The sequence below is a fragment of the Argiope bruennichi genome, chromosome 2 (genome assembly GCF_947563725.1).
Source record: "Argiope bruennichi chromosome 2, qqArgBrue1.1, whole genome shotgun sequence".
NCBI lineage: Eukaryota > Metazoa > Arthropoda > Arachnida > Araneae > Araneidae > Argiope > Argiope bruennichi.
This window is the reverse complement of record NC_079152.1, coordinates 89,061,671-89,073,707: the sequence shown is the minus strand read 5'-3', so window position 1 is coordinate 89,073,707 and position 12,037 is coordinate 89,061,671. Positions and strand designations below refer to the sequence as shown.

General features: G+C 26.6%; 1 protein-coding gene across 3 annotated transcripts; it reads right to left on the bottom strand.

Annotated features, from left to right (window-relative positions):
* Positions 1-4,745: 4,745 nt before the first annotated feature.
* LOC129961427 (uncharacterized) lies at positions 4,746-11,730 on the bottom strand. Of its 3 annotated transcripts, none has more exons than XM_056074988.1 (4): positions 11,616-11,730; positions 8,238-8,416; positions 7,796-7,902; positions 4,746-5,631 (listed from the first exon to the last, which is right to left on the bottom strand). In XM_056074988.1, exons 1-4 carry the CDS (start codon positions 11,717-11,719, stop codon positions 5,005-5,007), a joined length of 1,017 nt encoding a protein of 338 aa, XP_055930963.1. In that variant the 5' UTR covers positions 11,720-11,730; the 3' UTR covers positions 4,746-5,004. The 3 variants fall into 3 exon arrangements, with proteins under 3 accessions (XP_055930963.1, XP_055930964.1, XP_055930965.1); XM_056074989.1 differs by lacking the exon at positions 11,616-11,730 and adding an exon at positions 9,927-10,018 and having other exon boundaries at positions 4,747-5,631; XM_056074990.1 differs by lacking the exon at positions 11,616-11,730 and adding an exon at positions 9,888-9,949 and having other exon boundaries at positions 4,747-5,631.
* Between the last annotated feature and the right edge of the window lie 307 nt (positions 11,731-12,037).

The following is a 12,037-nucleotide window of genomic DNA, read 5'->3' as shown; positions in this document are numbered from 1 at the left end:
AAAGGTATTACATAAATAGTTATTTTTAGAAATTATCTCGCCTAGTTTTTAATTAATTCAGATTTCAAAAAAAAAACTTGAAAGTGTATATTTCCTGTTTCCGAAGCATATTTGTGTCAACATTGGTGATTGTCTGAAGTATACAGTGAATTCATAGTACAGTATACAGTGAATGTTGCACTTATCCAGCACAATGTTATGACTTCTCGTCCTTTATGCTCACAAACAATATGAAATGGAAGTATAAATAATATTATGTAGTGGATTTTATATACAGTTAGAGATATATAAAATACATTTTCTAATATTATTGATATAGAATAAATCGATTGATATTATTTTATCTTTTTACGTAAGCAAACTTTATTTTTCTTACTTTGTTTGTGTAGTCTTTTAAACCTTTTAATATTAAAAAAAGGACTTCATAATTTTCGAATCTTGAATGTTAGTTGAAATTATGTACTAGTATTATGATTCGTATTAGAAATTCTAATGCAGATTTTAGTTGTACGTTATACATTTTTATAATGACAGTTTATAATCATAATGAATTTCCATGATTTATTTAACCATCTTATTTTGGATACTTTATATCTAAACAAATATTAGATAAAGGAGTAACATAAAGTTTGCTGCCTGTATTATGAAGAATGACATTTTAAAAGCAATTTTATTTTTATGAGTGCTTCTGTAAACTTATCCACTGACAGTTGATTTATATTTGTGTGTTTACTGAAATGCTTGCCCTTTTCTACTACGCCACTTCATTTCCATTTATAACGCTGAAGTAATTTACCAGTAAAACTGTTTTCAGCCTTTTTCCTACATTTATTCGAATAGAACTCTGTAACATCAAATAGTTCGTGATTTTTTTCTTTGTAAATTAGATTAGATTATTCTTATGTAAATAATTAGATTACAACGTATGGAGCTTTTTTAAGGCATTTTCCACTTCTCATTCTCATAGAATAAATATTCTTAAGGCACATATTTTAGAGAATTTATTAAAATTTAAAAGAGCTGGGATTGTTTCAAAGTAATTGATTTAGTCTCATAAACTAGACAAAATTTATTATGGATATATGTTTATAGGTAAATATATTTAAGTTTAAAAAACTGCAAATTCATAAATTCATCTTTAAAAATTTCTTCGAATTAATATGAAATTAATCTTCAAAATTTAAATCTTCTGATTAAAAATTAATATGAACGCCTATGAAATAATTCTGAATTTCTTGCCTATTTTTAAAAACATGTTTCTTTTTTCTTTCATTTCAAATTTCCGTATGAATATATAAAATTCTTGTTAGCCCAAATTTATGAAATTTTATGTTATAATAATCGCAGGCATTATGCAGTTTTAGGGCCTATTTTTATTTATTTTCCTGAAGTGCAATATAGAATACTTTAAAGATGCTATTTATAAAAAAAAATATCATATGTTTTTTGTTTTTTTTTTCTAAATTTCCCTCTAACATGACATTAAATATTCTGCCTTATTTTTATTTTAAATATATTAAAATGAAAATAAAATGAATTATGTAGATAGTTACAATATTTATAATTTTCGGTATAATTATTGTACCTAAACTACATATTATTTTAATTTTAAAGCGACTTTATGCAGAAATCTTTTTTTCTTTGAGGTACAACTTTTTAGTTACGCGTTTGCACATTATAATATCTCTACATATATTCTATTTGCTGATAAAAAAATTAAGAAAAAATTATTTTTATATTATTTATAAGAAAAAAGCTTATTTTGTATAGATAAACTAAATTATATACCTGATATAATATTTGCGTGTCAAAAATTTTGCTTGTTTATAACTGAAAATTCGATGATTTTTTAAGCCCAGGACAGCACAATTCCCCATTTCTCTTCAATGGCTGAAATGTGAGTTTTGTATCTCATTTGTAGTTTTTGTAACTAAATTTTCTATCACATTTTTGTATAAATTACGTGAACATATAATGGTTCCATCTGAGCGCATATATTGTATAATCCATGCATAATTTTTGTTTTCAGCAACCTTTCTCCTCAAATATTGCAAAGCCTGCATTGATGACTGTGCAATCGATGTTGGATGACCGATATTGATGTACTTTGAGATGATTTTTGTACTGTACTGTTGTTTTGTACTGATGACTGTACCGATTTTAGATGTAGAATACTAAGTTTATGTAAAAATATATTGTTTATTGTCAATACAATATCATCTCAGCATTTTTTTATCTTCAATATTTGGAATCAGATTTATCTACATTTTATGTAATATGATATTCTTTGCCATGAATTCGAAACTTCGTATTTCCTAATATCGATTGTTGTACATGGTAATATCGAAATCATATAATCGAAAGATTTTTCCTCTGGTATGGACTTTTATGAATCTAACTAAAAATTGCAAGACTCATCTCAAAATACTTCATGTATAGCGTCAAAATACAAAATGCCAATCCTCTACTCTTAATATTTTCTATTTCATTGGATATTTATCCTGACTTACAAAATGATAAACTTCCGATATACACGAAGAACAATTTATAGAAACTTTTATTTCCCGAATTCATGATAACCAATAAGTTTATTTAATGGCTCTTATTATATAGTGAATTAGAAACGCTGTTCTAATATCATTCAATATTTTTTAAACTTTTCTAATTGAATGAATATAAATTTATTTGATTTCTTATAACATTTATCAGTATTTCATGAAACAATATTACCTGTCTTTACAAATAGATGTGTTAACACTGATAAAGCCTGGAAACTCTTTTTAGGAAATCCTATTTCTCATCAATGAGGAGATTAAAAATTTTATTTAAATATCAGGTGCTCGATTAAAATTAAAATAACATATCGATATTAGAAGCTTTATTTCACGATTGCAGATATTTAAGAAGTGATGGCAGGAAAACAAAAGCAGGAATATACTAATGTTTATTTCAAGAAAATAAAACATTTTTATATCGATTTAAATTCAATAATTCCGCACTCCATTTGTCCATTATTTAATAAGTTTTTTTTTTAAATTTACCTATTATTATGGTTATAATGTCAAAAATATTATGAAAGGAAGTTAATAAATTATTGTTTTATTTAATGAAAGGGAAGAAATACGAATTATTTTGAAATAATTCATTTCATAGTTATAGTCATTTTATCGCAACAACCGTTCTAGAATAACCATCTACTCGTATGTTATTTCATTGAACTTGCGTACATAAAAAATAAAATTTAATACCCATTGTTATATATAAATTGCAATATTTTATTACAACATACAGCAATGAAAATGTTTGTCTTTATATCAATATTCTTTCGTGGTATTTGCTTCTTTTTAGGCAAAATTTCATAGAAATTCTTAAATTTTATATTTGTTTTCGATTGCTAATCGCTTAATTTCGGATTCTAATTAAATAATTGTCTTTAAAATCTTCTGCTGTGAGTATTCGTGGCATAGAAAATAATTAATAAATTATATGATAATGTTTAGTGAAAATTTATAAGATGAAGAAATTGTTTCATCATTTACGTCATCATTTCAACACTGAAAAAAATAAGAATAATAATAAAGGAATATTCTTATACAAAACAAAAATTCTCTTTAAATAAATTTTTATGACCAAAAATAAAATCGTATTCATTTTCCACGTATGAAAAACACACAAAAACAGTTTTTAAAAATCCCTAACATTAAGGGATGTGTGTTCAGTTGTGTAATTCATTTCTAGAGTGGATTGTGTCTTTATTTTTAATTGCTATGCTTTGAAATACTCTAGACAAATAATTTGCTGGTTATGCTTTTTGTAAAATATTAACAAAAAATGTATATTTAAGAAACATGCATGTGCAAGTGATGGCATTTATACAAATTATAAAGCTATCCGTTAGATTTCATGTCCTTATTACTTTGTACAATATTGAAAACTGATAAGCTGTATAAAGAGGCTTTAGTAAAAGAAAAGTTTAGACAACTGCTAAAAAACATTGCTACACTAAATGAACAACATTTATATTAATATACAACACCATTTATCATCACAACGATTATTCGACAGATCTTAGGTCAGCATTTCATTAGGATATGATCAATTTACTCATCAGTTTTAAGCCACTTGTCTTTTAATTGATGATTGTTTAAAAAATAAATTTTATTTTCTTTGAAAGTATGAATTACACATGATAAATATCGATGATAATTTGTTATGTTCTTAGGACGAAGAAATTGGTAATAAAAATGACCTTTAAAATAAGATCGCGAGCAACTTTCCTTGAAAATGAGTGTTTGTGATGTATTTGTCGTTCGCATTCATTTTTTTCACTATAATTATATATGTGCAGCCTCAATTTCTCACTTATGGTTACTCTTTGATTTAATTTCATTATTTAAATCCCGAGCAAATTTCTTGTAGTATCAATCGTGTATCCACTAATTTTTATTTCATTATCATAGATAGTTTTTCAAATTCTATTCGATCCTGACCATTTTAAACTTATTTTTAAATTAATATGAAATTAAGAACAAATATAGCTAAGGCAACTTTGCAAGGAAAAGTGAGCAACATTACTTGTAGTTTTGAAGCATTTCATTTATGAAATAAATCAGTATAGTGAAAGAGAGAAATAAAATTTAGTGTTTCAAATATTTATTTTACCAGAAATAAAATTATATTAATAAAATATAGAGAAAAATAGTTTTTTAAAAAATTTTATTCATTTCAAACATATTAAGCTAAAACAATTTATAGACAGGTTAAATGGAAATAACGGATTAGCATTAATACACACTCCTCCTTCCATTTACATATTTTGCTTAAGTTTCTCAGATAGTACCATCGTGACAATAATGCCTTACAGTGTGGCAACTATTACACCAATTAACCTTTTGCGTTTGATTCCAACTTTTAGATAATGAAAATATGCTGCAAAACCAACATCGAATAACTCTGGAACACAACATTTTGCTGCATTTTGCCCTAAAAATACACCATAGATTTTTAAAAAGGGGAAAAATCCACGTCAAATTGACAGAATACTTTCATTGTGTTGATGAACATCTTTTCTTTCGTATATAGTCTAAGCAAATTATCATGCACTGGTAATCCTAACTTTCTAATAATTTCATTGGCTGCTAGATTCTTACTGATAGTAACAGCTGCAAAGCCTTTGGCCTCTGGCATCGCATCAACGAGTCTTTTGAACATAACTTCAGCTATAGCTGGATCATTGGCGTATAAAGGTCCGACACGGGCGGCTTCGGAAACATTCAACTTCACAGAACCAAACCCAACACAAATGCCCTTTTTGAATGCTACTAATGTTTTTGTGTTGGTTTCTTTGCAGTGCGCCTTTAATATCGTTTTTCTATCATAGCCTATGAGAGCTCGATCATAGGCAGACATTGCATCCAAATAACACTCTTCAAATGGTATTAGGTCCACTCCAGGAGGAAGCTGGTTTGATAAAGGTTCAGCGTTCAATCTACCTTTGCATTCGTATTCCAAAGAAGAGAAAGATTCTTCAAAAACAGTAAATCCACGCCTTTTATATGAATTCAGCATTTCGGATGGGCAGTTCAGGCCTATATTCCTGATTCCCGCATGTGCGAAACAAGCAGAGAATAGCTGAAAAATATTTTTAAAAAAATTTACATTAAAATTCTTAAATGTCTTTCAACGAATACTTTTTTATAAATACATATCGAAAATGTGAAATAATTAGTATGTGATAATGTTTAAATGTAAAAGCAATGTATTAATCATTTTTTCTGTGTTGTCATGAATTTATTCGGTAATAAAGGTATGAACTTATGCGATAGCACAGTTACATGACAAATGTAAATAACATTCAATTTCACCTTGTCATAACACAGTTACATGACAAACGTAAATAACATCCAATTTCATTTTGACATAATCGAGGCAGTGGCGTTATTGTAAGCAGCAAAAGAAAGTTACCAATAAGCTTAAAACTGAAATGGCCATAGCACTTTTATGTGATAATAGATTACATTAAAAAGTAGTACATTCTTCTTAATATATAAATTCTTATTCCTGCTTCTGAAATATGGAAAAACTATTATTTTTTATATACATACAGATGAGTAGCACATTATAAATTGCCTGCCTAATATACTATTAACGATACTGATTGGAATTTACACAGTTATGGTTCTTCTCAAAGAAATCATAATCATATTTGTTTGTATATGTATGCGTTTGCAAATGTACCTGGGCATGAAGTCATAAAGTCAAGAAAAGTTTTTTTTTATTGACTTTAGGACTTCATGCACAGGTACATATGCAATGTATGTATTCTCTAATTTATAAAATGTTTTACTCTCTAATTAAAAAAAAAATGTTTGTCTTTCGTCATACATTTTTTAAATTAGAGAGCTAATAAATGCAGGCGAAAAAAAATAAGATTTAACATACTGCTATAGTACCTATTTATAGAGATTGCAATTCATTTTTCATATTTAGATACAAAAGCTAATTTAGGCTTTTATTTTATATGTAATAAATCTAAATGCAAGTTTTATGCTCATAAATAAAAGTTATGAAAGTATTATGCTCGTATTTTATGCTTTCTGTCTTAATAGGTAGAAGCATTTGAAACAAATAAGGCACAATTATTTATTAAAAGGATACTAGTATTCGTTTTGTTAAAATTCTTATCAAAATCATCCATTTAAATAGACAAATATTTTGTTTCTGAAAGGATATATTAAATTTGAATTGTTTTTTTTAATTAATGCTTGTCATATTTTTTTTAATTATAGTCATTCATCATGTTACCAAAGAACTAAACCGTATAAACAGGGATATTGTGACTGCTTTATACTCAATGTTTGCCATATTCCGATGAGGTTTTAATTTTATGTTTGTCTTCAGTGTCAGAGCAAAAAATATAAGCAATTCTACGCCCTTTATCTGTTGAACTAGAATGAATTAAATTCTATGTGGGCTTCAAAAACTAAGAGGCAGCAAGTTCTTTGATCAAGCAGGCCGCATCCGTGGAACCATTTCCTCTACTTTCAACGTCCATCTGCAAGAATCTTCCAAAAAAGTCACGAATCCAGCGATTTCAAATGAGATAATGATTCCAACAGAAGAAACATCCAACAAATTATACTAGTTTCCTTTAATACCAACACCATGGAATATGCAAGGTATTATCTTTAAAATTGAACGTGGTTTTTCAAGAGTTATTCCACATCATAGCTTCTGATTATTGTGCCTGTTGTAAAGTGTGTGATCCACTTCATTACGCCATCAGCTATTCACTCATCAAGTCAATTTTCTTTAACAAGCCTTCGCTTGATTTCTAATTATTTTAGTAAACCGGAATGATAAGGAACCATATGTCTAAAATGCAAAATAAAAACCTAGTGCTGCTTTTCCATGATAATGAAAACCTCCTTTCCACAGATGCAAGTTCAGAATAATTTTTTCCTACCAAACTTTAGTCTACTTACATCAAATATTCATTAATATTCCCAAAAAATCCCAGTTTCGTTCGCCTTTCAATGATTTTTTAGTCTGAATCTATAATAAACTCAATAATAAGAAATGTTTTCAACCGCAGTTATAAAATGCCGAAATAAAAGAGCTTTAAAAAGCAATTTTGAAGAAAAATTTCACAACTTTTCTAATATGCATGTATTTTATTCTTTTAAAATTTAACATTTTTTACTATATAAAAGAAACATTTTGAGTGTCAGATGAGAAAACATTTGTTGGTATTCAATGAAAAAGCCAGATATTTATGATAAATTATATATCTTACCTGATGGCCTATTTCTAACCGTCGATATTCCTCCAGAACAATGAATGTTCCTCCAAAGCAAAAGTTCTCATTGTGATTAATTGCTGCACAAAGCCCGATGACTTTTCCTGAAAACAAAATGATTTAAGGTTTCAATAATTCCCAATTTTTTTTTGTGTGTACACGTCTATTCACAATATGCAAGTCTTTTAAAAGTGTGGCAGATTAAATTCATATAAGCATTAGCCTAATTATTCATTTTACAAGCATTCATTCGTGTAAGCATTTTTAAAGATACTTGTTACTAAATTAATAAAGACATTTTTATTTTATAAGCGCATTCAAAAAGATCGAATGGTGACTTTATAATTTCACTTTCTTTCTTAATACCACCATCGTAAAATATTCAATAAAACAATAGATTTTAAAATAAAAATATTGAATAGTATAATATTACTCTTACCTGAATCTAAAACAGCAACCTTTATCCCTTCCGGATCGTGTTTACTCCATGATTCCAGACTTTCAGAGCAATATTGAAATGTACTTTGAGTAGCTATTTTGACTACATCAGGAATGTCTTCTTTCATAAATGGACGTAACTTAACACGTATCATTTTTGGGGGCTTTTTATATTCAGGCCTGAGAAATAATCATATATTAAAAGAGTTATTATACAGAAGAATGCCTTTAATCTTAAGAATGAATTAATGCCCTTACATGGGTATATAATTTAATGGATTAGTGCAACTTTATGGGGTCGTAAATATGACTTAGTTATAATTACACACTTTATAATGAATTATAGGATGGAAGTTATGGAATACTATAATTATATGCCTTAAAATGTATAATGCAATGATAATTTTAAATGATAATGCCAATTTGTACAATTTTAAGCAGTGAGTTGTTTATACAAAAAGATATGCAGAATACAAAACCAAACAATATGTAGTTTAAATAAGTAAGTATTAATCTGTCATCGAGACATTTTATCATTATAAAACACACCCACACACACACGTATATATAAGCCAGAGTGTATAGAAAATACCACAAATTTAAAATGCTGAAAGAGATGTTTAAATACAATCAGGTCTTTATTTCAACTGAATAGATCTTTAACGGCTTATGTTGTTTTAAAATAATTGCAAAACAAAAGATTTAAGAACACATTTAACCACAAGATTATCGACATTTCCGGAAATCGGCTTTCAAGAAGGAAATTGAAATGTGAAACTATGGTTAAATATAATCGGAAATGCATTAGTTTCATTTCTTTTACTGTAAGATTTAAAATATACAGAAAAACTATGGATTTAAAATTAATTCAGCCGCAAACTGATATGCATTTTTGGAAAATTCCAATTTACTGGAAACCAGTTGATAAGCCAATGTTTAAAGGAAATAGTTTGAATTGATAATTAAAAAGTTTTTATCTAATATATCTAAATATTTATTTCGACGATACAATATGTTGCTCATTTTGTAATCAGCTGTAAAAGAAATAATGGTTCTATATATTTAAAAAGAAATTCGTCGTGAAACCTATACAAATTGCAAAATTATCTCAGTTAATCTGACGTTAATTCGTACCAGAGGGAATAAACTAATAATAATTCAACTAATAATAATACAAATGGATACATCTAGTTGCTCAGTGAATTGAAATATTGCAATGTTTGTATTTAAATAATCAGATGAGAATTTCAATTGAACAAATTTTTATTAGTTGAAATTAGTGATGTGGTTTAAAACGAATAACAAAACTAAATTAGAAATTATTTTTTATAATAAAAAAAGTCAGTTAAAAAAATAAGTATAAGTAAGTCTTGAAAATATTTTTAGGTAATTAGAATAACAGAGAAGGAAAATAATAATATTAATATATAATCATAATAAGAATTATATATTCAGAATAGTTAGAATATCTTATACTAGCTGCAAATTTTATATATCTAAAAGAAATAATAAAACTATAAATATTAAAAAAAATGCTACATATATTCTATACATATATAAAGCAATCCTAACAACGATTATGAGACAGATATGGAATTTTTCAAATAAAGAAATTTATTCAGAATTAAAAAAAAACATTTATACGGTTCACCTAATTATATGTTATATAAGAAACAGCAAAACCACAAACTTCAATTTAAGTCTTCTTCAATCGGTATGTATCTTGATCTGGATGTAGGTAGTTGAAAACCCGGTGAATAAAACAAGCCCTTCGAATTAAACTTGACAAGTAATGGGATGCTTATTTCAACTGGACATTTTTTATATGACATATATGTATGCTATTTTCAGAAAGTAGCAATACTTCAGACATAAATATAGGTTTATGTCAAACTAAAATAGGTAATATCGATTGAGCTTATAGGTCCAGGGTAATATCGAACTAATAGGCAAAATATAAGTAAAACGTTATTATGATGCTTTATTAACCAATGATCTATTCATTTCGTATGAAAATACTCTTATTTCGGTCTTTGCTCGTGAGATTTAGAAAAAATAGTAGAGCTAAATATTTTAAAATTTATTCATATTTTTTATTCTTTGAAAGCGAAACGAAAGCTGATTAAGAAATGAAATTATGAAGGATAAAAAAAATGTAACTAATCATGTATATGTTTTAACATTATTAAACTTTATTTAACTATTAAACTAACATTATTTGATACACTTGGTTAATAAATTTGATAGAAACTATTTGCATATTGATAAATGTCGCAAATAGAAAAGAAAACAAAAGAAAATTGAATTACTGTATTTGTACGCTATCTTAAATTATCTTCAAGAGAGAAAAAGAATTAGATATTGAAATGATCAATATAAGTGCAATATATATATTGGATAGTTACAATACATTAACCAGAGTCTTTAATCTGCATTGAATTTTCGTAGCTTTAGGCTTACTGCCTAAAATTCCCAGATGCCATAATTCAATACAAAAATGCCAAATTCACACAAGTCTCTAATAAGCACTAAATTTTTGCAGCTTTAAGCCTACTTCCTGAAATTTACAAATGCCATAATTCAATACAAAATTCTAAATCTCAAGTGTTCTGTGGATATTATGTCGAATCAATATAAGGATTCATTTCCAAAAACGAAAATCTCATGTAAGTAGGCATTCGAGAAAGTAACAAAAGTAAGAGTTTAATTTGTAGAGTTTTTATCTGCGGCCAAACATAACATTTTAAAAGAGCAAGGGCGCATTAATTCTTTATTATTTTTACATTGTTTGGTAACAGAAAAAATTGCGTATTTCAATACAGGATGCTACATAGTTTTCATTGACATTACACTGATATTTAAATTTAATTTTTTCTATTATATATTTTTTTTATTTTATTACATAATTATTTTGCAGTTTTATTCATTATTATCTTCTTCCATTTTTTTTCTTTTTATTATATTTGATATCCTACATTTATTCTTTCTATTATATTATGACATTTTAGAACGAAACACACAAACACGCTTTAATTTATTATTCCTTTTGACTATATATAACAGAATATATATATATATATATATATATATATATATATATATATATATATATATATCAGCTGCATATATTATCGTATATTATATACTAACTATGTAATGATAAAATTGATTTTATCTAAGACAAAAATAACATCTTATAACAATGAGAATAACTAAATTCACTTTTCTCTTACTTTCAATTGGATGACTTTTAGCAGTATACACACAAAATAATAAAACTGCAGATATTATAATTCTCCAGATTTCTTTTCTTTGTGCGTAAAACACAAATAGATTAAAATTCAAAATTATCGAGGGAAAAAAATATTAAAATACATACCTAACTGAAAAAAGTCGAATATGGGATAGGAAATTTGACGTTATAGTTCGCGATACCATGCTGATATATTTAGTTTCACGTTTTAGATAATAAAACAGATACATAAAATGCGACTTTTTTATTACATTTAACGTTTCATAAAAATAAAAGACTACGGTATTATTTCATCAAAAAAAATCTGCACAACAAAAATAATCACTAAGTTTAAAGAACGCATCAATTTGATGATTTCATTTTAAATGCTTTGATTGAAATCGAATTCTTCCATACTTGATATAATTTTGTCATAGAAATTTTATTTATTGATTTTTATTTTATGAAGCTATTCAGTAAGGAAAGCTGTGAAAAAGAAAATTTATTTTAAATTGCTATATCATTTGTATTATTAAATTATAATATATTTTCAGGACTAAGGAGGTAGA

Bases quoted from the DNA above. Each gene is read 5' to 3' on its own strand.
- LOC129961427 (XM_056074988.1), bottom strand. From the start codon at position 11,719: ATGTATCTGTTTTATTATCTAAAACGTGAAACTAAATATATCAGCATG. The intron at 8,417-11,615 runs GTATGTATTTTA...ATTATTTCTCAG, and splicing joins ATTCGACTTTTTTCAGTTAG to GCCTGAATATAAAAAGCCCC. The intron at 7,903-8,237 runs GTAAGAGTAATA...TTTTGTTTTCAG, and splicing joins GGTTGCTGTTTTAGATTCAG to GAAAAGTCATCGGGCTTTGT.